Source organism: Phoca vitulina, unplaced genomic scaffold (genome assembly GCF_004348235.1).
Source record: "Phoca vitulina isolate PV1807 unplaced genomic scaffold, GSC_HSeal_1.0 scaffold20, whole genome shotgun sequence".
Classification (NCBI taxonomy): domain Eukaryota; kingdom Metazoa; phylum Chordata; class Mammalia; order Carnivora; family Phocidae; genus Phoca; species Phoca vitulina.
This window is the reverse complement of record NW_022589723.1, coordinates 39,017,442-39,041,191: the sequence shown is the minus strand read 5'-3', so window position 1 is coordinate 39,041,191 and position 23,750 is coordinate 39,017,442. Positions and strand designations below refer to the sequence as shown.

Genomic DNA, 23,750 nt, shown 5'->3' with positions numbered 1-23,750 from the left:
CTTTTGAAGGAATGGTTCTTTCTTGTGTCTGGGGCAGGAAATGTTCAAGATGACCCTGGAACTCTTGTCATGCCAGATAGTATGGAAACCAGCAAAAACTTCCAGGATTGTATGTTAAAAGGACTCAGCCTCAATTTCAACATGAGCAAATACAGGTAAATATACTGTGGAAAATGGGAGCCATTTTGAAGAGCAGTAAAATTATAGAGGAGGAGAAGACTAGAACAAAGTGTGGTGTTGGATTAGAATTTGAAGTATTGGTGTTAAAACATACATAATTTATATTTACATATTTCCTATATGTATGAAATAGAAATATAGATGAATGGGTTTGTGTGTGTAAACATTCATACATTTCCTAAGTCTATCCACTTTGAGAGACTGGAAATAATGCCATCCCAGTGGCAATAAACACACCTAGCATCCAGACTTGGATTCTAAATACCGTTCTCTACTAAAATAAACTAAGGCTGTTTGGATTAATGACTAATAGGACAGCCTTTGTCAAAATTTCCCACATCACTTATGAAAACAGCAGTGAGGGGGCGCCTGGGTAGTTCAGTTGGTTGAGTGTCCAACTCTTGATTTCGGCTCAGGTTATGATCTCAGGGTCCGGGTATGGAGCCCCACTTTGGCTCCGTACTCAGTTGCTTGAGATTCTTTCCCTCTGCCTCTCCCTCTGCCCTTCCTCCCCACTCCCCACCTTGTGCCCGCATCACTCTCTCTCTCTCTCTCTCTCTAATAAAGAAACAAATCTTAAAAAAAGAAAGAAAATAGCAGTGAGGTGATCAGTCTCCATCTACCTGGGGCAGTTGAAATTTGAATTACATCTGTGGATTAACTATAGATGGTAGTACTGTATTCATATTAATTTCTTGATTCTGATAGGTTGTACTGTGGCTATGTAGGATAACATGTCTTTGTTTTTAGGAAGCACGCACTGAAATATTTAAGAGTAATGGGGCATCATATCTGCAATTTGCTTTCAAATGGCTTGGGGATGGGGGTGGGAGAAGAATAATATATCTAGAGAGGGTGAGAAAGAATGAAAAGGTAAATGTTGTAAAATGTTAACAATTGGGGCTTTAGGTGAAGGTTAAAAGGGAGTTATTTTCTATTATTTTTGTAACTTTACTGTAAACTTCAAATTATTTTAAAATAAAAACGGGGGGCACCTGGATGGCTCAGTTGGTTGAATGTCAGACTAGATTTTGGCTCAGGTCATGATCTCAGGGTCCTGGGATCCAGCCCTGCATCGCCCTCCAAACTAACGGGGGAATCTGCTTCTCTCTATCTCCCTCTGCCACTCCTTCTGCTCGCATTCTCTCCCTCTACAAAGTAAATAAATCTTTAAAAAAGAAAAATGGAAAAGTCATGTTCTCAAACATGAGCATATGGGGAAATATTTAGCTTACTAAACATGTGCAGTATAATCTAAATCTTGTTGAATACATGCATTTATCTAATTCAATATAGTTATATTTTTAGAAGTATAAAAAAAGTTAGCAATCATCATCTATTAGTGATAGATCCATCTCAAAACAAAACAAATTTGGAGGGCGTATACTACCAGATATCAAGACCTATTCTGAAGCTACAGAAATCAAGTTGTATGGTATTGGCCCAGGGATAGAAAAATACATCACTGAGATCGAATAATCAGAAATTGACACATACAAAACAGTCACCTTATTTATGACAAATTCAATGGGGACAGGATAAAAAAACAGGAGCGCTGGATCAATTGATACTCATACAGAAAATAATAACCTTGATTCCTTATCTCACTTTGCACATAAAAACTAATTTGAAATTAATCATGACCTGAATGTGAAAGATAAAACTTACAGAAGATAACACAAGAAAATATCTTCAAATTAGGGCAAAGATTTCTTAAATGGGACATAAAAAGCACTACCCAACAAAATAAAATTTCATAAATTGGACTTCTAAGAAATTTTTTAAGAACACCATTAAGAGTGTAAAAAAGCAAGCCACCAATTGGGAGGATATTCACAATATACATTCTTGACAAGAACCCATGTTTGTGCAATTCCTAATTTCAGTGACCATACTTCTCTCTTTTTTTTTAAAGATTTTATTTATTTATTTGAGAGAGAGAATGAGAAAGAGAGAGCACGAGAGGGGGGAGGGTCAGAGGGAGAAACAGACTCCCCGCTGAGCAGGGAGCCCGATGCAGGACTCGATCCCGGGACTCCAGGATCATGACCTGAGCCGAAGGCAGTCACTTAACCAACTGAGCCACCCAGGCGCCCACCATACTTATTTCTAAAAGTTCTTTTTGGTTCTTCTCGAATATGCCTGTTCTTTTTTCATCATGTCTTACTCTTAAAGGCTTGATATCTTCTTTAATGTCTTTAATAATTTAAATTTGCTTTACCAAGAGCCCCAGGATCATTTTTTAAAATGTACATTTTATTGTGTATAAATTCTAAATAAAGTGGACTTAACAAAATTTGAGGTAATACTTAAGATAACACTTTGAGCATCCTACCTGATTTTATTCTCATGTCTTTAGTTTTATATGTTTTGTTCATATAGATCTGGGTTTTGTTGCTCTCTGTAAAAGAATAAATTAGATTAAAAATTTTTAATTGTAGACACTCAAATGACATGTTATTTGCCTTCCCCCCCTTAAGTAGCAGACCTCAGCCAAATCAACTTAACTCACACAAAAGCCACCCAGCTACACATTTTCTCCTGCCACCGAATCTTTAATCTTTTTTTAATTATGTTATGTTAATCACCATTCATTACATCATTAGTTTTTGATGTAGTGTTCCATGATTCATTGTTTGCATATAACACACAGTGCTCCATGCAGTACATGCCCTCTTTAATACCCATCACCAGGCTAACCCATCCCCCCACCCCGTCCCCTCTAGAACCCTCAGTTTGTTTCTCAGAGTCCATAGTCTCTCATGGTTCATCTCCCCCTCCGATTCCCCCCTTCATTTTTCTCTTCCTACTATCTTCTTCTTCTTCTTTTTTTTAACATATAATTATTTGTTTCAGAGGTACAGGTCTGTGATTCAACAGTCTTACACAATTCACAGTGCTCACCATAGCACATACCCTCCCCAATGTCTATCACCCAGCCACCCCAGCCCTCCCACCCCCCACCACTCCAGCAACCCTGTTTGTTTCCTGAGATTAAGAATTCCTCATATCAGTGAGGTCATATGATACATGTCTTTCTCTGATTGACTTATTTCGCTCAGCATAATACCCTCCAGTTCCATCCATGTCGTTGCAAATGGCAAGATTTCATTCCTTTTGATGGCTGCATAATATTCCATTGTATATATATATACCACATCTTCTTTTTTTTTTTTTTTTTAAAGATTTATTTATTTATTTATTTGAGAGAGAGAGAATGAGAGGGAGAGAGCACATAAGAAGGGGGAGGGTCAGAGGGCGAAGCAGACTCCCTGCCGAGCAGGGAGCCCGATGTGGGACTCCATCCAGGGACTCCAGGATCATGACCTGAGCCGAAGGCAGTCGCTTAACCAACTGAGCCACCCAGGCGCCCTATACCACATCTTCTTTATCCATTCATCTTCAGTGGACATCTTGGCTCTTTCCATAGTTTGGCTATTGTGGACATTGCTGCTATAAACATCGGGGTGCATGTACCCTTTCTGATCCCTACATTTGTATCTTTGGGGTAAACACCCAGTAATGCAATTTAATAGTGCTTCAGTTTCTGCATCTATTCGTTGGACATTATATACTACTGTTACTGTATGTTAAAATGCAGCCCCTAGGACCAATTTTGGATGTTTCTGGGAAAGTCTGACCACAAACTTGCACAAAGTATAGAACTGGGGTTTCAAACTCTCAGGTAAGACTATTCTTTCACACATCAACTCCCCTTTTATGGTCCCGCCAACCAAGCAGAGAAAATTTTTTCCTGTCTTCTTAGTGCTGATGCATCGTTTTTTGTTTTGTTTTTCAGGTTGCCCTTTGACATAGGGTGCAAATTTTTTAAAGGTTTCAATTTCATGCAATGGCGTCAGTTTCAGTCTCTGAGGGGCTTAATGCTTTCGCCCTCCCAGACCATGCAGTCTGTTTGCTCTAGTATCCTGCTCAGTGGCTGCCCTAATCCCTGGCCTACGTTGGGATGTTCTGGAATTACACTTTTACGTTTGTGCACACCAGATCAGCCTTCAGCTGCTATGATCAACCTCATTAACTTTTTATATTCACTTTTTTTTTTCTTTCCTTAGTCCTTAATTCTCGAATAGAATCCAATTAGAAGTAGCTCCTCTTCAACATTTTAGCGCTAATTCTAACTTCCGTGCAAACAATCCAATTCGAACCGTGCATCTAAAATATGCAGTTTCTCTGTAACAGTTTAGTGGAAATTCCTCTCCCTAAGTTCTATGGATGACTGTTATATAAACCTCGCCACTGCGTGTTGAGGTATCACGATCTCGACTTAGTAACACCCCTCCATGGTTTAGAGGGAGTCATCCTTCCCTTCCCCCTTTGCCTCCACAGGTAGGTTGGCGACGAGAGGCACAAGTAAGAGGCTCACTTCACCCGGGGGCACGCCGTTTTCTAGGGGGAGGACAGCGACGTACAGCTGGGCGTGTCTGAAGAGGCTGCTCGGGAAAGCGCCCTCGAGGGTGAGGGGGGCCAGGGTCGCAGCGGGAGGGGATGCGGGCTGGCCTTCCCTCCGGCGGCGCCGTCACAGCCCGCCGTAGCCGACGGACTCTGCACGCTTCCCGGGACGGCGCCAGGCCCACCTCCTGCGGCTCGCGCCCTGGAAGGCAGACACATAACCAGGCCCCTCGCCCGCGAAAACTGCATATCCTAGCGCGGGAAATTTCAAGTGGCCTAGAAGCCACGCCCTCCCCATCGACCGGAAGCTTTGCCCCTAGCGCCACTAGCCTACAGGCGCCTCAGAAGGGGCGGGGCTGCAGCAGAAACTGCAACTCCCAGAGTGCAGCGCAGGGCTTCCGGCTTCCGGCGAGTGGACCGGAGTGTGTTTACACCGGCGGCTCTGCGGCCGGATTCCTTCCGCGGGACGGGTGAGGGCGCCGGGCCCTGGGCCGCGCGGGTTAGACGTGTGTCTATTAGTTAGCTGGTCCCGTGGGAGCGGTGGGGTCGTCACCTAAAAGATAGTGTCCCTGCCCCACTACTAGCTGTCTGTAACCTTGGGCCAGTGACTTCACCTTTCTGAGTTTCGGTTCCCTCGTCTGTAATATGTGGATGATAATGCCTGCCTCAAGGAACAATTGTGAGGATTAAATGAGATAATGGTATATAAAAAGACCTATTTATTCTCATAATCCTGAACAGTATTAAAGTAGATGTGTACCTTGAGGATGCCTTGGGCTTTTTACTGCATCTGGTGTGCACTTTTTACTAAGCTTTTTACTCTTGCCTACTAGAGGCCTCTTTGGAAGCAGTAATGATTATAACGAGGGCTTGCCTGGTCCTATGAGATTCTTCCACCCTCGGAGTTCCTGATTCATTTTCTGGGTACATTTGCCAAGCATTGGGACAATAAAGGCAAAAATTCTAGTCTTTGCTTTCCAGGGCCTCCTAGAATGGGTTGGGGGTGGAGAGTTGAGAATTAAATAGGTATTTGTAAACCTTTGCCCTGAGGGAATGTGAGAGGAAAGGGAGAGGGGATGGAGGAGGTTGTATTTGAGTTGATCTTGGCAGGAGTTTGCTAAGAGACCAAAGGGAGGAGGAATTACATGCAGTGTTGGTGAAGGCTTTCTGGGGGTGGACTTAGTGCTGGAGAGGTTAGGGTAGGACAGGGCTCTGTTGGGGGGGGAGGAAGGCCGGCAGAGGAAACAGAAAGAATGTTGTCATAAGCCAGGCTGTGGAGTTTAGACTTATTCATAGAAGTGGTTTGGAGTCATTGGAGGAGTTCTAAGCAGAGGAATGACTTGATAAGGTCTGTGTTTTAAAGCGATGATTAACTGTGGAGAACAAACAGATGGTTACCAGAAGGGAGCTCGGTGGGGGCATGGGTGAAATAGGTGATGGGGCTTAATAGTACACTTAATCAGGATGAGCAGTGAGTAATGTATAGAATTGTCGAATCGCTAAATTGTACACCTGAAAGGAATACTCACTGTATGTTAACTATACTGAGTTGAAAAAAATAAAGTGATGAGTTGGCTTCTAGCATGGTTGTTTGATAGGGAGAGAGGCAGGAGTCAGGGAGCTTGTTATAAAGCTATTGCAGTTCAAGAAGAGTTGATGAAGAAAATTGGAAATAAGGAGCATACATAAGGGAGAGGGTTGGATGATCTCGTTTGAACCTCACAACATTCCTATTAAGTGAGATGGTGTTTTTATGTCCACTTTAAAGATGAAGGAACTGAGGCCTAGAGAGCTGAAGTTTTGTGCTGTTTATCATAGGATGAGTAAAGAGAGGATCCCACATTCTAGTTCTGGCCTCCTGATGTTGCATCCTGTGTTTTTCCAACATTGTCACACTGAATTAGCTTTCATTCAACCCCTTGGTGGGGTGGGGGTGGTGTAGGGTGGTGGTCTGTCCTTTAACCACTAAGGCTTTGTTCCTTTACAGGGAGAAAGAGAGAGCGCGAAAGAGAGAGGATGTCTCTCTCAGATTGGCACCTGGCAGTGAAGCTGGCTGACCAGCCACTTGCCCCAAAGTCTATTCTCCAGTTGCCAGAGTCAGAGCTGGGTGAATACTCACTGGGGGGCTATAGTATTTCATTTCTGAAGCAGCTCATTGCTGGCAAACTCCAGGAGTCTGTTCCAGACCCTGAGCTGATTGGTGAGTCTCTGTGGGCTGGGAATGGGCTGCTGCTCTGATCTCTTTCTGGGGAGATACTTCTGGAATTATAAGGGTAAATTAAGAGTTTGGGATTTGTTGCCTCATCATGTTAACAGTCTGGGAAGTGAGTGTTGTTGGGTGACTAGGAACACAAACCATGTAATAAAACTATTGGTTGCCATTTCAGTTGTGCGTTATACTGAGCTACTTTATCACAGAGTTCCTTAACTATGACATGGAAGAGCAAGAATTTGGGGTAGGCTAGAGAAGGAGGAGCGCATTGTTGGAGGAGGCCTCCAGTATATGGTATTGAAGATGGGTTTTGAGGGATGATTAGAAGGATTTTTGTTTGCTTGGTTGGTTAGATGGAAGGTAATAAAAAAGGAAAGGAGGATGGCAAGGGTATTCTAGGTGGAGGAAGAAGGAATTAAATTAAATTACAGACATAATTTATAATAGCTGAGAGATCCAATTGATTCATCCTTTTTTTGTTGTTGCATTTTCCCATTCATTTAAATTGAGCAGTCTCCAGGATGTTAAGCTCTAGAGCTTTCCTATGCATAGATTCTGTATTTTATGACTTTGTACTTGCTAATGCTTTTTATTAAAATGTATGTATTAAATAAAGCAAGTATCATTCTCTCTCTGTCCAATCAAGATAAGTTTCTTAGGGGTAGAAACCATCTACATTGTTTTGAGGAGCAAAATATAAATGGACTGTTCTCTTTTTAGATCTGATATACTGTGGCCGGAAGCTTAAAGATGACCAGACCCTTGACTTCTATGGCATTCAACCTGGGTCCACAGTACATGTTCTGCGGAAGTCCTGGCCTGAGCCCGATCAGAAACCAGGTGAGTAAGGGCCCTTAGGTAGGGAGAGCCTCTGTAATCTCTACAAGGAAAGGGTCTGTGTGTTCTTGAGGCATGGCCTGGGTGGAATAAAGAGGGGATTTACTGAGATGGTGATGGAGGATATCTGTTTTACTTATTGGATTAGTCTCCCATTGATAATAGCGTGGGATTTTGATCTACTTGCTGTCAACACCACTAACAGAAGGGGGTTTGTTGCTCTACTTTTTAAGTTCATTACCTACTGTTTCCTAGTGGGGTAGGGAGTGTGTGTCTATTTAAACTCCTTTAGATTAACAGTTGATTTCTCAGTGAATTTTGTATCTTTTTGTTGTTGTTCACATTAGAAAAAAGCTGGAACCTCCTTATGCTCCTGTAATGATGTAGTTTGTCCTCTTGCTAGCAAATCTTCCCACAAGTGACCCTAGGTGGTGATTTATTCAATAAGGTCACTCCTGCTATCCTGGTAATGTATTTTCCTGAAGCTTGAAAATAATAGTATTAAAGTAGCTCTTGGAGTAAACTTACAAGGCCTTTAATGCCTTTTTGATTTATTAATAAAAGGTGCTGCTTAGAACTCATAATTTAAATTTTCTGTGTTTTAAAAGCTTTCCCAAGGATAAAGCTAAGCTGTATATAAAAAGATTGTCTTTGTGAAACTGGCAATTTGACATATTTTTGTACGTTCATGATTGCTGTGATTGGTTATCAGCTTGAAATTTCCCCTCTTTTCAATTCTAAACATAAAGGACAAAAAGATCTTCTTTTGTCCAGTCATGGGAAGTGAGAAAGAGAAAGGCAGTCTCTGACATTCAGGGGTTGGCCTGGCCCTCAGCTAGGCCTTGAAACATGAACAATTTCACAGATCACCAACATCTATAAGGCCACTCACTCTGAGAAAGTAATGGATCAAGACAACAATAAGATCCCTCTCATTTTTGAACAGAGACAAAACCCTGAACATTGTCCACATCACAAAAATGATCACATATCCCTGTCTCCAGCTATCATGAGTGACTGCTCCATCTTTATCAGTTACAGCTTGGGCCTTGCTCTAGTTTTCCTTCCTTCTAGGTAAGAATTGTTAAGATATCCAATCATAAAATCACCCCAAATTCCTGACAGCATTCAACCCAGAGCAAAACCCTGCTTCTTTAAACGTCCCCCCACATCACAGCCAAAGCCCAAATCCTGTAAGTCTTCTCTCACGTCATCTGATTGAGATGCCCACATTCCTATGGTGTGCATCCTCCTCTCTCTACAGAGCAGTAGACCCAGCGTGGCCCACTGCAGGTGTGCCCCTCTGGTGTTCGGCTGGAGGGCACTGCCCAAGGAAAAGTAACATTTGTTGCTCCTTTGAGCCAGATTGTTTCTCTTTGCTATCCCATTTAATCATTAGACCTGTAGGCCAGATGACAGAGTTAGCATTTTATAGATGAAGAAAAGGAGCATTAGAAAAGATATTTATTGGGGCGCCTGGGTGACTTAGTCAGTTAAGTGTCAGCCTTTGGCTCAGGTCATGATCTCAGGGTCCTGGGATCATGCCCAGCATCAGGTTCCCTGCTCAGCGGGAAGCCTGCTTCTCCCTCTTCCTCTGCCCCTCCCCGCCTCGTTTGTGTGCATATGCACGCTCGCTCTCTCTCAAATAAATAAATAAAATCTTTAAAAGAAAAAAAAAAGAAAAGGTATTTATTCAAGGTCACCTACTTAGAAAGTGAGTGCAAAAGCTGGGATGTGAATCAGGTTTTCCTGGCTCCAGAGCCCACATTCTTTCCACTGGGCTGGCTGCCTCCCACTTCCAAAAGAGTGAGACTGAGATTAGCTCAGAGATGTTGTAGAGACAACCATAACTCTTAGCTGATTGCTGATTTAAGCTATTAAGAGTCCTTTTCCTCCTCCCTTTGGCCTGGAGATTTATTTTTGAAACAAAGTCACGTTTTATTGTGAGTGAAAATAAACTCAGATCCGAAAAGAAACTATCATGTTGGCATTTTGGATATTTTGTCCTTGAGCGCGCTTATAAAAGGAAGCACATTTCTTGATCTCCCACTAGATTAGCGCCTGGAGGAGGTGAACCTGTCAGTTCCCTTCCTTCCCACCTGGATCCCTTTGATGGTTCTCTGTGGCAGGTTGCAAATCCCTTCAGGATCTCACTGAGCCTGCTATTCCAGCATCGACGTGTACCCTGAGCTCCAGCCACAAAAACCAACTTGCTGTTCTGTCAAAGCACTTTGTTGTTTTATGTTTCCACGACTTTGCACATGTTCTCACTTAAGCTTAGGACTTTCTCCCCCTAGTGAACATGTGCTTGGCCTTAAAACACCCTCTCAGATGGTCTTCCCTGGGAGACGGCTTTGTGTCCTAGCCCGCCCTCTCCATGATGGCTGTCTGCCTCCTGCCCCTTGTGCCCTAACTGGGGTCCACATCTCTGCGGAGCGCCTCAGCATGCTCTTTTGTCATTGTGTGTTTGTGGGTTTGATCTAGTCTCTCTGCTTCTCCTGTCCCAAGAGTTCCTTGTTGTGGCAGGGAGTCTTATTTTTTTGCCTTCCTGTGCCTTTCCCCCAAACCAGGCCTGGAGTAAATTGCTTAGTACATGTTTGTTAAATGAATAAATTGGGTAATTCACTTAAGATGAATATTTTTTTGAAAGATACCACTGTCCTGATTAGAAGTATAGGTAAGGACGTGGTTGCTATCCCAGACCCCAGGCTGCCATTCCCCTTGCTTTGGGACGGTGGCCCCTGGAGTTGGGCAGTCCACAGTGTGTATAATCACAAGTAGCTGTCCTAGGTGAGAACCACACTTAAAAGTGTGACCCAGTGTGGACTTCGTACCTCCTCCCCCTCCTTTTACCCGGATCTCTTCACCTGTGAAATGGGCTGATGTCCTAAGTAGTAAAGTAACCAAGTAAAACTAAAACAGCTCCTAAACTTTCCCATATTGGGAATGAATCATAGTGTCCAAAGATCAGAAGGGAGCTTTGAGTCTCAGTGAAGCACTTGTTATGCGGTATGTGATACAAGGTTGTTACAAGAACCCTAGGAGCACAGTGTGTTTTCTCGGTCCTTCTTAAATATTTTTTTAAAAATTCAGAATAATATTACAGAAGCCTGAAAGAAGATATCAAAGAGGAAACAATTAGCCTTGATCCTGCCACCCTACCCAGGTTCTCTTCTTCCCTCTGTCCCTTTCCAGCCTGGGACCACGTGCACACGGACACATTTTACGTAGCTTTACTAGAGAACATATGTACAACTTTGTGTTCTATTTCTCTCCCTTAACATATTGTGTCAGCATCGCTCCATATTGTTCAGATGGCTTTTGGTTCTTATTTTAAATCACTGTATAAGTCTACTGAGTTGATTATACCTTCCTCCTTGCAAATGTAAGAAGTCTAGAATTCCTGCAGTGGGAGATCGATCAGAGCCGTCTCTTTCATGTGGCAAGGTTCAGCTCTGCCGGAGCTGGAATCTCTTTGTTTTATGTACTGGAGAAGCTTAAAAGAGAGCACGGTTTTCACATCTGCGGCATCGGCGGGTGTTTCTGCACGGGCACTCGTCCTCTTAGCCGGGTGCTGGGGGAGCGGGCTGAAATGCTGCGCTGCATCTGCTGCAGGGACAGGGCCGGGTTGTAGGTAACTGAGTGTCTTGTCCCCAGAACCTGTGGACAGAGCGGCTGCCCTGAGGGAGTTCCGGGTGCTGCACACTGCCCTGCACAGCAGCTCCTCCTACAGGGAGGCGGTGAGTGCGCGCCCAGGCCCCTTGCCCGAGCCTCCTGTCGGGACGGCAGGAGGGGGTGCGAACGCTGGTGAGTGGTGTGGAGTGGGAGCTGGTGGCCCGTCACCATGGCTACTGAGAGTTCCTCGGGGAGTTTTTGTCATGCCTGTGGGTCTCAGGAGAGCCCTGTCATCCCCCAAAGAGGCTCTCTCAGCTAGGTATTGTTGATTCCATCTAATGATAATGATACCACCTCTCCTGATAGTGGCCTCATGGAATGAATGTAGTTACGGCCTGTGGATCCACATACTGTTTCTGCTGGGCCTCGTTCTTTGACTCTCTGCTGAATTGCCTGCCCACTGCTCCTTACCTGGATTTCCTCGCTGGGAAAATGCGCTGATGTGTCTCTGTAGGAGAATTGATAAGCCAAATTAATAGAGCTGCAAACTTCCCAATATGTATGCATACAAAAATGATGATTTTATAGAGATTGAAAGGGTTTTTGGGACCTAGAGGAACGTTTGCTACTGGGCTTATAAAGAGAGCTTTTATTTTGGAAGCATTAGAACTGTAGATGAGGGAAAGGAATAGAAATTGAAGGTTTACTGTGATCTTGCTTTTTTTTTTTTTTTTTTTTAATGTTTACCCTCCAGTAAGCCACAATCTTAGAGCAAAAAGAGCTTCATCTGTTTCCTGGGGCTAGTGTTCCACTGTGGTGGTGTGTGTGAGAGCTTGTAGGGGGAGGAAGCCCTTCAGCAGCGTGTGGGTGTTTGCTGAGTGGATTGGGCTTAGTGGAGTGCTCAGCCCCCCCATTTCTCCTGCAGGTCTTTAAGATGCTCAGCAATAAGGAATCTCTGGATCAGATCATTGTGGCTACCCCAGGCCTCAGCAGTGACCCTATTGCTCTCGGTAAGTGCCAGAGGAAATAGGAGTTGTTGGAGAAGGAGAAACCAGGGGAAGGCAATTACCATCTTGTCCAGAATCACTGGTCTTGTTGAGGGAGCGGGGAGACCAAGACACGTTCCCTACACCCAGCCCTCCAAGGGCGGTCAGTGCCACGGAGAAATCATGGCCTACCTAACATCAGAAATGAGACGTGAGGATGCCAAATGGGGGCAGCAGTTAGCCCCCGGCAGGGAAGACTTCCTGAACACATTAGTGGCTTAGGGAAGAACCCAGACGTATGGGGAAGAGAGGCTGGCGTGTTAGTCCAAGGTGTGTGGCCTAAGTGCAGGGGGAGGCGGTGAGAGGGGCACAAGATGGAGAATGCTTAGCTTGTGCTTCTTGGTGCTTCGTTTCCCCCCTTCTCGTGGGAGCTGCTTTGTGATCCTATGTCCCTGTTGAGCCGGTTGATCTGAGGCCTACAGCCTCTTCACCCACCTGGATCTGGCTAGATTCCCAGTCTCTCAGGTAAGCCCTGTTCTCCTTCAGGTGTTCTCCAGGACAAGGACCTCTTCTCTGTCTTCGCTGATCCCAGCATGCTTGATACGTAAGTACACCCATCTTAGTAAAGGGTCCCCTATCCCTCCCTAGATGGTTGGCCCAGAAACCTCATTGTCGCCCTGGATTCTGCTCTTAGAGCCCAACCCCGTCTATCCCTGAGTCCACCTGTGAAGTATGTCAGGAGGTGAGGAAGAGCAGGGGCTACCAGTAGACCGACAAAGCCCAAGGGCAGGGACATGTGGAGATGTGGAGATGAAGCAGGGTTCTGAGGGCGGTGGCTTGGCGGGCCAGGCTCAGTTCAGCTCTCTTTCTGTAGACATTGGAGAGCCTTGGAAATACTTTAGGAGGGGGAAAGAAAGCAGGTGCATTGATCCCTAAAATTTGAGAGCCGGAAGGGACATAGTAAAGGTCATATCCCTTACTGTACAAGTGAAGAAAATAGCCCCACCCCGGGAAGAGAAGGGACCTCCCAGAGATTTCCCAGAGGAAAGTCGTGACGGAGTCGAGGCTGGAGAAGGGCGCCCGAGCCTCCTAGGCTGTGTGTGTCCCATGCCGCCTTGCTGGAGGGGTGGGTGAAGCATGTGCAGTGGGCCCTCGGACCGCAGACCCGGCCGCTGTGGCTGGGGGCAGAGCCAGCCGGTGGGAGGCGCTGAGGAGTTTAAAGGCGGGCACAGGCAGTGCGATTGTCTGGAAGGCACCCAGAACTTCTGTCATGTCCAGGGAGCTCGGTCCTTCGTAGTTACCCTCTGTTTCTTCCCGCCTCTGCCCCAGGTTGGTGCCTGCTCACCCAGCCCTGGTCAATGCTATCGTCCTGGTTCTGCACTCGGTGGCTGGCAGCACCCCACTGCCGGGAGCCGACTCCTCTTCACGGAGCGCACCCTCCAGCTCGTACCGGGACATGCCAGGTAGGCCCCAGGGCAGTGTAACGTAGGCCCCCTGGGGAGCCGGTGGTGGCCCAGGGATTTGCTTTACTCAGCAGCTATGTATAGCGCTGGCAGAGGGCGTTCCTTGGGAACTCTCGGTTTGAGTCAGGGAGTGCATCTGTCCTGTAATTTTCCAAGGGGAGAGATGAAAATGTGAATTTGGAGAGTATCTGAGCTGAGATTCTGGAGCTGCGCCTGTGCCTTTCTGTTCTTCCTCCCCAGATCTGTTCTCCCTCCTCCAGGTGGCTTCCTGTTTGAAGGGCTCTCCGACGACGAGGACGACTTTCACCCAGTGAGTGGCCTGGCTGCTTGCCACTTGAGGAGATGGCCAGGGGTGCCCCTCTCCCTGGGACTTGGCACACCCAAGCTGGGAGGTGGTCTTAACCCCTTTGGTGGCCAATCTGTGGCCTACTCTTCCCTTCTGAACCTGGCAGCAGGTCAGGTAGTTCCTGTAGCGGGGGTGGGGTTCATGTGGGACCGTCACAGTGCCACTTCCCTGAGTGCCTCCCTTCTCCAGAGCTCCAGGTCCACGCCCTCTAGCAGCACACCCAGCTCGCGCCCAGCCTCCCTGGGGTACAGTGGAGCTGCCGGCCCCCGGCCCATCACCCAGAGCGAGCTGGCCACCGCCCTAGCCCTGGCCAGCACTCCGGAGAGCAGCTCTCACACACCGACTCCTGGCACCCAGGTACGGAGGGAGGGCCTGAAGAGGGAGGCCGGCCCCCAGGGGAGAAGCTCCCTAGCGGTACTGACCCTGGTACTCCGTCTGGTTTGAGCTGAAGTCTGCCTGGAGCCCTGGTGGGGTTCTCACGGCAGCTCAGTTGACCTCCCGCACTCCGTTGTCCTTAGGGCCCAGCCTCTGGGGTGTGGTACAGTCCAGAATTCCTCCCATCATAGCTCAGAAGTACCTCCTCTCACATAACGTGCCCTTCTTCATCCGTGACAGGGCTCAGCCGTCCGGCTTAAGCGTTCCTGGTAATGGTCACTCTAGTTGCCAAGGCCATCTCTCCTGGTGCAGGGGTCCTAGGCTAGGTTAAGGGCTCGATTCCATTTCCCTGGAGCAGAAAAGGATGGAATCTTTCCTGGCCACAGCAAGCTTTTAGGTATCCCTCTGTGGTTGTCTCATGCAGGTCTCTGTTGGGAGGCAGTAGTTGGGTCCCCTAGGGACCCACGATGGGGTGCTGTGACAGCAGCTGGTATGTGCTGGAAGATTGAGGTGGCTCTGAGGGTGGCACTGACCGCTGATTCGTCTCTAGGGCCATTCCTCGGGGACCTCACCGATGTCTTCTGGGGTCCAATCAGGGACGCCCATCACCAATGATCTCTTCAGCCAAGCTCTACAGCATGCCCTGCAGGCCTCGGGGCAGCCCAGCCTTCAGGTCAGTTGTCCCTCCTCCTGGTGTCCTAGTTACTGGCGACTTCTTATCTACTTTGGATAGTCAGCTTCTTTCTGCTCTTCAGAGGGCCTTCTTCACTCCAGGAGCAGCTGGGGCATGGTGGTGTGACAGGAGAGGATGTTTCCAGCAAGGGCAGTTGTCCCTGTGGCTTTCACTCCTGTACCCTGTGACTGTGGCCTGCCCCCACTGCGTGGCTTGGATACTTGGGGCAGTTTGAGTCAGAGTCGTTCATTCATTCCATGAGCATTGACCGAGTGTTGAGCGCGTATGTACCAGACCTGGGTCCAGCTCCTGGGGCAGAGACAAGCCATCATCATCAGAGACATGCCATGGAGGGTACCGGCAGAGCTGATTGTCAAAGAATTGGTTAGAGGTTAGCCAGGTGGGGAAGGAGGTATTTAGGTGGGAGGATGGTGTCCGGGCAGAGGCAGCCGCCTGGGGAGGTACATGTGACATACCCAAGCCTACAGGCTAGAAGGCAGTGTCCTCGTGGAGAAGATCCTAGATGGAGCCAGTGAAAAGGGGAGCAGGAGCCTGGGCATGAAGGCCTGGAGTGCTCGGGTAAGGAGACCAGACTGGATTCTGCAATCACCAGGGAGCCATGGAAGGTTTTAAGCAGGGAGGGATACCATCAATGCTCTGCTTCCTGGGAGGGTCACCCTAGCAGCTAAGTGGAAGGCCCTAGGAACCAAGGTCTGCTTGCATGTCTCCGTGCACGAGCTGTCTGCGGCACTCTGTTTGCTTTGCTCCTCACAGTGAGCCTGGGAGACCAGTACCATTTCTGGAACTTGTCCAGGGTCATGAAGCCATCCAGGGGGGAAGACAGGGCCAAGCTCCTGTGGTTTTTCTCTAAACCACGTGGCCCTGGTGGACAGTGAGGGGAACAGGAGCAGGACCCGTGGACAGCTTGTCTTTTCCGTTCCTTCAACTTCTGCAGCTAGATGCCCCTTCCCTCTGCTGTCCAGCTCAGGAGCTTTCACTGGCTCCACCCGGCCTGTAAATGAGGTGGAGTTGGTTTGTGTGGTTTTTGAAAAGCCCTCCACGCCTCACCCTTGCCTCTCTGAATTTGCATGTCATCCCCACTGCCTTCTCTTTCCCATAAGTGAGCACAGTGTCTTCCCTAAGTTGTGCACTTCCTCCTTCATGAGGTAGAGATATTATTAAGCTTTGAAAGTTCTAAAAGAAAATGTGGGTTAATTTCTTTAAACCTTTATAGTAGAAGAGGCCTTTTGTAGCTGAGAGTCAAAATCCAGGAGCCATTGCATGAAGAGTAATACATTTTGAGTTTGTAAAAGTGAAGATTTCTGCATAGCAAACCAAACCAACCAACCAACCAAACAAGCAAAGACCGAAGCCTGACAAACTGGGAAAAAATCTGTAACGTGTATCAGGCAAAGGGCAAAACTTCTCTGGTATGGAGAATTCTAGTAATTTGGGATTAAGAACTCCATAGAAGAATGGACAAAGGGCAGGAACAGACTCTTCATGGAAAGGAAGCGCTGAAGGCCTTAAAGCCGTGTGATTCCTTACAGCCCCATTTCTTGGGATTTACCCTGGAGACGGAGGTACGTGCATGTAGGAAGTGACAGCTATACGGAGGTGGTCCCTGAAGCCTCGTTGTGACGGCCAGAGGCTGGAAACAGCTCGGTTATGGTGCATTTCAGGACGTCCATGAGTTGGAATATTGTACAGTTATTAAAAAGGTCTTTACTTAGGGGCGCCCGGGTGACTCAGTCGCTTAAGCATCTGCCTTCAGCTCAGGTCATGATCTCAGGGTCCTGGGATCGAGCCCCGCGTCGGGCTTCCCTGCTCAGCAGAGAGTCTGCTTCTCCCTCTCCCTCTGCCTCTCTTCCCGCTCGTGCTTTCTCTCTCTCTCTCAAATAAATAAATAAAATCTTTTAAAAAAATAAAAATAAATAAAAAGGTCCTTACTTAGTGGCATAGAGAGATCACCGGGATGCATTAATTATGTTCAAAAAAAGTGATGGGGTTGCTGAATGTAGAACAAGGGTCTCAGAAAAGGGTAGATAAAAGAGCACATATTTGTATTTTCTCAAAGGAAGTAAAATAGTTTCTCTGGGGTGGGAATGGGAGTGGATAGACTGAGACTTTTCACTCTGCGTCATGTTCAGAAACAAAACTAATTTAAAAATGTATGCCCTCCCCCCATTTTGTGTGTACGTGTCTGTCGGTCTGTACATAGAGCAGGAGAAAGTAAGTCGTTTAATTTTTTGAAATTTAGACTGTGAGTAATCTGCACCTTCTCTTTTGATCTTTATGGTGACGTTTTCCTTTTTTTAATTGGGAAAACTTTGTGTTTGTTCTCTAAACCCTCCAGCTCCTCTGGTAGGTAGTCTTCCCCGAAGCCCTGCGCGCTGTGGAACGACTTTGCTGCGGGAACCGACCTTCCCTCTCTCCCCCTGAGAGGGCAGACCTGAGGCAGTCTATGGAGGGTCCCAGCTAACCGCTCCTGCCCGCTCCTGTCTTTCTACAGAGCCAGTGGCAGCCTCAGCTGCAGCAGCTGCGTGACATGGGCATCCAGGATGACGAGCTGAGCCTGCGGGCCCTGCAGGCCACGGGCGGTGACATCCAAGCGGCCCTGGAGCTCATCTTTGCTGGAGGAGCCCCATGAACTCCTGCTCCTTCTCACCCCCTGCCCCCCCCCAGCAAACTGGCCAAGGTGGCTGCCTACAGGAGGTACTCCTGAAGGTGCCCCATCTCTCCTCTCCCTAATACATCTGATGGTTGACCTTCTGCCTTGTCCATTGCGTGGCCCTTCTGGCTGACCTGAGCTGGTGGAGACGGGGGCAGGCATGGTGTGTGGGTCTTGGTGCGTGGCTCGCCCCTGCTTCTGAGCCCTGGGTGGAAAATTTTAGACCCATGTCATGGGATGTTGTGTGATGCCCATACTCTCTTTTGGGAGAAGTTTCTCCGTGATAGCCCCAGACCCTTTGGTACTTTAGGGTGTGGCATCCTCAGGACATGCCCAAGGCTGGAGCAAGGCTGCCACCCAGTGTCCAGGGTGGCTGCCATGTGGCCAGAAGAGGCGTGTGCTGCTGAGATGACCTCAGGCTGGGGAGTGGCCAGGGGTACTTTTACTGGGAGCAGGTAGCGCAGCTTGCCTTCCCACGGGCTTCCAGAAGATTCCATGTCCTCCCCTGGCCTCGTCTCCTCAGGCAGTCTTTGCCGCGGATGCTATAAGGACGCCAGACTCCAGGCCTCAGAGCGGTGCCAGGAGGCAGGGCCCTCTTCTCTGTCCTGAAGGCGTAAATACAAGAGCAGTTAAATAACAATGCTAAACAACAACACCAACACGAACTGGGCTCAGCTTTCATCTTGAAGAGAGGGCACCAACCCCCAAGCTGCTGCTCCATCTGCCTGAGCTCTCGTTCCCCTTGGCACAGTGTTCCCGACTGCGTTGCAGACACGTCCAAGTTGAGCGAGTGGGTTTCGTGTGCCTTGAATACTTTGTCACATCCTTCCCCTCAGATGGTGTTTCTGTGGAAAGGAGCTCAGAGGCCTGCTCCTGCCCTGTGTCTTCGGCAGACGTTCTGTCCTCAGCATCCCCAGGCATGGTCATTCAGCTTCTGCTTGTCACTCCTTGGGACAAGAGGTCTCCCCCCTCCTAAGGACTGCCTGCTGTGTCCTCTGTTCCTCAGAGCGTCGGGCCTTTAGTCCCCACAGACAAGCCTGCCGCTCCCTCTGCTCTGTTAGCACGGCTCTAGTCGGGGGGAGCGGCAGTGCCCTCGCCCCTTGGGCTTATGCTGGTGGTGCCCAACGCAGCCTGTTCTCTCTGCATGACTTCCGATCGATCAGTGACTCTCTTAGAAGGAGGTGCTCCGGGGGGGGGGACCCACAGTTCCAGATACGGCCTGAACTCAGCACATTTTTCTTTCCCTCGTCCAGAAAACGTGAAGTCTTGCCGCATTCCCTCCCCAGTCCTAGAATTAATGTTGAGAGGTGTTCGCATTGGCTGAAAAGGCTCAGAACTCACCAGGTTTCTTGGTGCTAGGCCTCTTTGTGCCTCAGTGGTCTGCTTGGAGCCCAGCTGCCTCCTTGTGCTTGAGAACAAAGACCAGGAAGCTCTGCCTTCACACTCGGTGTCCCTGGCTTGTTTGTGGTGGAAACAAAGGCCGCTGCCATCCTCGTGGGACCACTTGGTCAGATGGGGCTGACAGCCCTTCCTCTCGCGGCCTTCCTTAGAGCCAGGTTCACTCTGTGGCAAGTCATAGTCTGCCTCTGGGGACCACCTTCAGAGGCGCTGGGGCTCCCCCACCCCTTTATGCTGGGGGACATTTGGGTAACTCTGTTCTGTCCCTGGACCTGGCCCCCAAATACCAGTTGTACTGCTTCCCAGAATTGAACCGTTTCCACAATTTCCCTTTCCCTTCTTTGTCAGCTCTTTCCTCCAGGGTCTTGGCAAGTTGGCTTTGCTTCCTTTGGCCACATTTTAAATAATGTATGTTGAGTCTGATAAGTGCCCCTACGGAGTCTGGGGCTTTCCATGGGCCAAGAACTCCTTCCTCACCATTGTTCCCTTCACCCTTTCAATAAACATTCATCCGGCTTCTGCTCTGTGCCAGGTAAACCTGATGGGGTCTTTGCTGTCACAGAGACACACACTGGGAAGACAGAAAAACAGATGTTCACACTAAAGCCTGAGGAGAGCTGGCGAGGCAGGTCCCCTGGGCTTGGGGCTTCTAGGAAGGGGAGCCCACTTGGGTTAGGGTGTGTGTGTGTGTGTGTGTGTGTGTGTGTGTGTGTGTGTGTGTGTGAGGGAGAGCTGCTTGGAGGAGGCATTGGGCAGGAAGGTGTACATGTTGAGTGGGAGCGGGAAGAACAGGGCTCCGGTAGCCCTATGTGGCAGGGTGGATCTTGAGGTAGGCAGAGGCTGGGTCATTTTAAGCCATGTCACAAGGAGTTTGGACTTCTCCTAAGGATGCTGGGGAGTCACAGGAGATTTCGGATCAAGGGAGAGTGGGATTTGCATTTTAGGTCACTGGCTGCTGTGTGTGAACAGGTGGGGAGTGAGGCAGGCTTGAGGGAGGGAGGCCAGCAAGGAAGATGTGATCCACTTAGCACTGACCATGGGCTCACCAGGCAGCGTGGCCTTGTGGGGGGAGGGCGGGTGGACAGCGAATTAGCTTTGAGGAATCAGCATTCATATTGCATCTTAGGAAGGGGGAGCGTACTTAATTACTTCCGGTTTGTATCAGGTGGGGACACCGGGGTTGAGAGGTGAGGTCATCTGTCCACAGTCTCAGTTAGGATTTGGACAAGTCGGCCTTAGGAACTCAAGTCTGTCTTACTCCAAAGCTGGTGCGCCTCCCACTGCTGCCCCTGGCTGGTGAGTGTGGGAGGGTGGGAGGTGCGGCAGGGTCTGACCAGGCTGAGGCTTTATCCTGACACCAGAGAGCACCTTGGATGGCTTTAGGCAGGGCAGTGGGGGAGCCAGATTCTTGGGAGGTAACCTGACAGCTGTGTGGAGGCTGGATTTGTGGGAAGTGAGATTGGCAGTAGGAGACCAGCTAGGAAGCTTTCTGCCTGCAGATGGGACACAAGTGGGGGCCTCGACGAGAGCCGCAGCAGGGGCGTTGGGTTGGAGGGGAGGGATGTGAGATGAGAAACACAGACTAGCCGTGGGGACGAGGGAGAGGGAGGGGGCGGCAGGGGAGGAGTGGGTAGATGGGGCAGCAAGAATAAGGGATGGGGCGTGGGATTTGGAATGCAGAGCCAGTTTGGGACATGTTGGGCTCACAGTGCCATGGGGCAGCCAGGTGGGGATGTCTTGTAGAACAGTTGGATGGTTCTGAGGCTGCAGATAATAATGATCAGGAAGTCTTAAATTGAAGACGGCCTGTGTCATGTGAGAAGGGAAGTGAACTCTTCAGGGGCAGGTAGCAGGAAAGGGACCCCCACTAGGGAGTTAGACTGTGTAGGGGTGGTGACTCGTGACCATGGAACACGGAAGGGGGTATCTGCCGCTTCTGGGAATGCGAGACCAGGAGTCATCATAGCTGCCAGAGTGGGAGGAGCTGGACAAACGGCATGGTCGGGTGCTGTGAGCTGTTATGGAGAGACCTGGTAACCAGGGCTTGTAACCTTGGACTTGCCGACTTGAGTCATGGCGACCTTGGGGAGATGTTATCAGGGACCCAGAGCCCAGTGATAGGGGTCGAGGCCTGAATAGGTGGGCACAGCAGAGGCAGGGAAGGTAGAGAGCTCTGGGGAACCTCGCCTGCGGGAGGGTAGCTGGAGGGAAGATGGTTGGCAGTTGGAGGGGAGATGAGACTGAGAGTGAGCTTTTGCAGTTCAGCAGAGGTGAAGTTGGAATTGATCACGAGAACTTTTCTAGGAAGCTAAGGGGAGAAAAAAAAGGAAGAGACCCCAAAATAGAATATGTAAATATGCAAAGATGGGTGAGTTTTCTGAACAGATCCCTTCTCCTGATATAACTCACATTTGGCTCGGCTGGCATGGGCTGGGATGGCACAGCTTGCCGGGCGCATGGGCCCCATCTGGCCTGGGCCCCAGACCAAGCTCTCAGAACCCTACCCTGAGCTGGCCTCTTGTCACCTCTGCCACAGGCCGTGGCATTGCATGTTTGCTGAGAAAGTCGGGCGGGGGGGAGGGTGGGTGGTAAATCACTTCCAACCTCCAGGCCTCCGTGTGCTTACCCAGCCTCTCCAATCCCCCTCTGGGCCTGGGGAGGTGGTTAGGTTGGCTTGGCTGTGCCCCTGGTTTCCCTGGGCCCAGCCCTGTCTGGCTCCTTCACGTTCTGCAGTTGCTGGTAACAGAATTCAGCTTCTTGGATGCTTGAAATACCTTGTGCCGAGACCCAGGCACTGCCCTACTGTACCTTGGCAAAGCGGCTGACAGCAATGCGCTATGGTAGTACTCATCTATCAGGCCCCCTCTCTGTGCCAGTCCTTGAGCTAGGCACACACAGATGCTATCGCAGCTGAACCTCATGACAACCCTGAGAGGTAGATACTCCCCCTTTTACAGATGATTGCTTCCTGTTGTCACAGGACGTGGCTGTGTGGGGAAACTGGCCTTTCTGGGACTGGGATGGGATTGGATCGGCACGATTCCATCAGTCCATCACCTGGGGACTCATGCCTGGGTGCCAGACCTGGACGCCCGTGGGAGGCACTGTGGGGTCTGCTCAGCACTCATCCCTCCAGGAAGTGGCAGCTTGCGTCTTAGAAGGGATTCAGTCTTCTAAGTGAGACTGGCTAAGGGTTAGATCTTTTCCACAGACAGCCTAACCTCTTGGAGCTCACTTGTGTCCTGTTCGACATTTTCCCTCAATTTATATAAGTGGAGATTGACAATGTGCAAATCAGAGATGTCACGGCACTCAGAGATAGGCTGGTGATTGTTCTAGATGACTGATGGAGTCAGTCAGTCTTGTTAGGGCAACCCTAATGAGGGACAGGAACAGGGACAGTCTAAGGTCCTGTGGTGGGGACCAGAAAACCAATCGCTCTCATGCAGGGTGGGGTCTCATTTTTCCCCCTCCTAGGCCCAGATTCAGACTCACCATCTTTCTCAACCAGTGTTCCAGAAAGCCACTGCTGATGGGTGGGAATTGGCCCAAGGATGACTCTGGGCTAAGATCAATAGGATTTAGCAGGCTGCTGTCCCAGCTCAATAAGGCAGTGCCTTTGGAGGGGCTTGGTCAGGAGGGAAGTCAGTCTTCCAACCCTGTACTACTCAGCCTCTTCTCTAAATGTTGTGTTCTGATCTGCCACCCTATTTTTGAAGGAGGTGGGCACAAACTGGGCTGCCCAGCACCTAAGAGCTTCTCTGTAGAAGTTTGTTAAATGACTGCTGATATCCTAGGAGTCAGCCAGGATGACAGAGAACAAGCAAAACCCCACGAGGGACCTAGTTGGGACTGGGGTTATTTACCCTGAAAAAAAGAGTAGATTTAGAAGGGCATGACCTCCGTGTTGAAATCCCCTATTGAAATCCCCTGGCTCTATCCCAGGAAGAGGGATTAGACGTGGTCTGTGTGGCCTTGGAGGACAGATTTAGGACCACTGGGCAGGAGTCTTCCTCTGGGGGGGAGACGTCTTCATCAGAGCTAAGTAAGGTGGGCAAGGCTGCCTTGGAGGTGAGCTTGTCATCACTGGAGGTATGTGAGGCTGCATGACCACCGTCAGGGCTGCCGCGAAGGGCTCCCAGGTCCGACCGAATGACCTCTGAGAGTCAAGAATTGGGATTTTTAGATCACTGTTTCTATGGAAGACTGGGAATGGTTTGTGGGAGACTACATATCTGCAAGTGTTTCTTTTCATTCAGGAGGCCCAGCAGGCTCAGGCATCACATCAGAGCTGGGAGGGTCCTGGGATGCCTATCCTGCAGGCATAGTTTTAGAAGCATATGTATTCCAACCTGCAAACAAGAAGGACATGCAGAAAGTAGGATGAGAGAGCTTTGTTGGTCTCTGGTCTAGAGGGAGATGGACCAGAAGAAGCATAGCTCCTCTTTCTCCTCCTGTAAACGGAGGAGTGGAGGCTTGGGCTGGGGCAGGGCCTTGCCTAACTTGGGTCAGTGGCCAGCTGGGATTTTTTCTCTGACCTCCCAGCCACTTCTAGTCAGGAGACTTTGTTAGTCTAGATGGGCTCCA

At 49.0% G+C, this 23,750-nt stretch overlaps 1 protein-coding gene across 1 annotated transcript; it reads left to right on the top strand.

Moving 5' to 3' along the window:
- The first annotated feature begins 4,981 nt into the window (after nucleotides 1-4,981).
- UBL7 (ubiquitin like 7) lies at nucleotides 4,982-20,075 on the top strand. Its single transcript, XM_032417720.1, has 11 exons — nucleotides 4,982-5,057; nucleotides 6,575-6,787; nucleotides 7,520-7,639; nucleotides 11,294-11,376; nucleotides 12,177-12,261; nucleotides 12,784-12,841; nucleotides 13,567-13,700; nucleotides 13,961-14,010; nucleotides 14,236-14,403; nucleotides 14,972-15,094; nucleotides 17,607-20,075. The coding sequence occupies exons 2-11, from the start codon at nucleotides 6,604-6,606 to the stop codon at nucleotides 17,742-17,744; spliced, it is 1,143 nt and encodes a 380-aa protein (XP_032273611.1). The 5' UTR covers nucleotides 4,982-5,057; nucleotides 6,575-6,603; the 3' UTR covers nucleotides 17,745-20,075.
- The last annotated feature ends 3,675 nt before the right edge of the window (nucleotides 20,076-23,750 follow it).

Excerpts from the sequence above, each read along its gene's own strand:
- UBL7 (XM_032417720.1), top strand. The coding sequence starts at position 6,604 with ATGTCTCTCTCAGATTGGCACCTGGCAGTGAAGCTGGCTGACCAGCCA. Across the intron at positions 11,377-12,176 it reads GCTCCTCCTACAGGGAGGCG|GTCTTTAAGATGCTCAGCAA; the intron begins GTGAGTGCGCGC and ends TTTCTCCTGCAG. Across the intron at positions 14,011-14,235 it reads ACGAGGACGACTTTCACCCA|AGCTCCAGGTCCACGCCCTC; the intron begins GTGAGTGGCCTG and ends TCCCTTCTCCAG.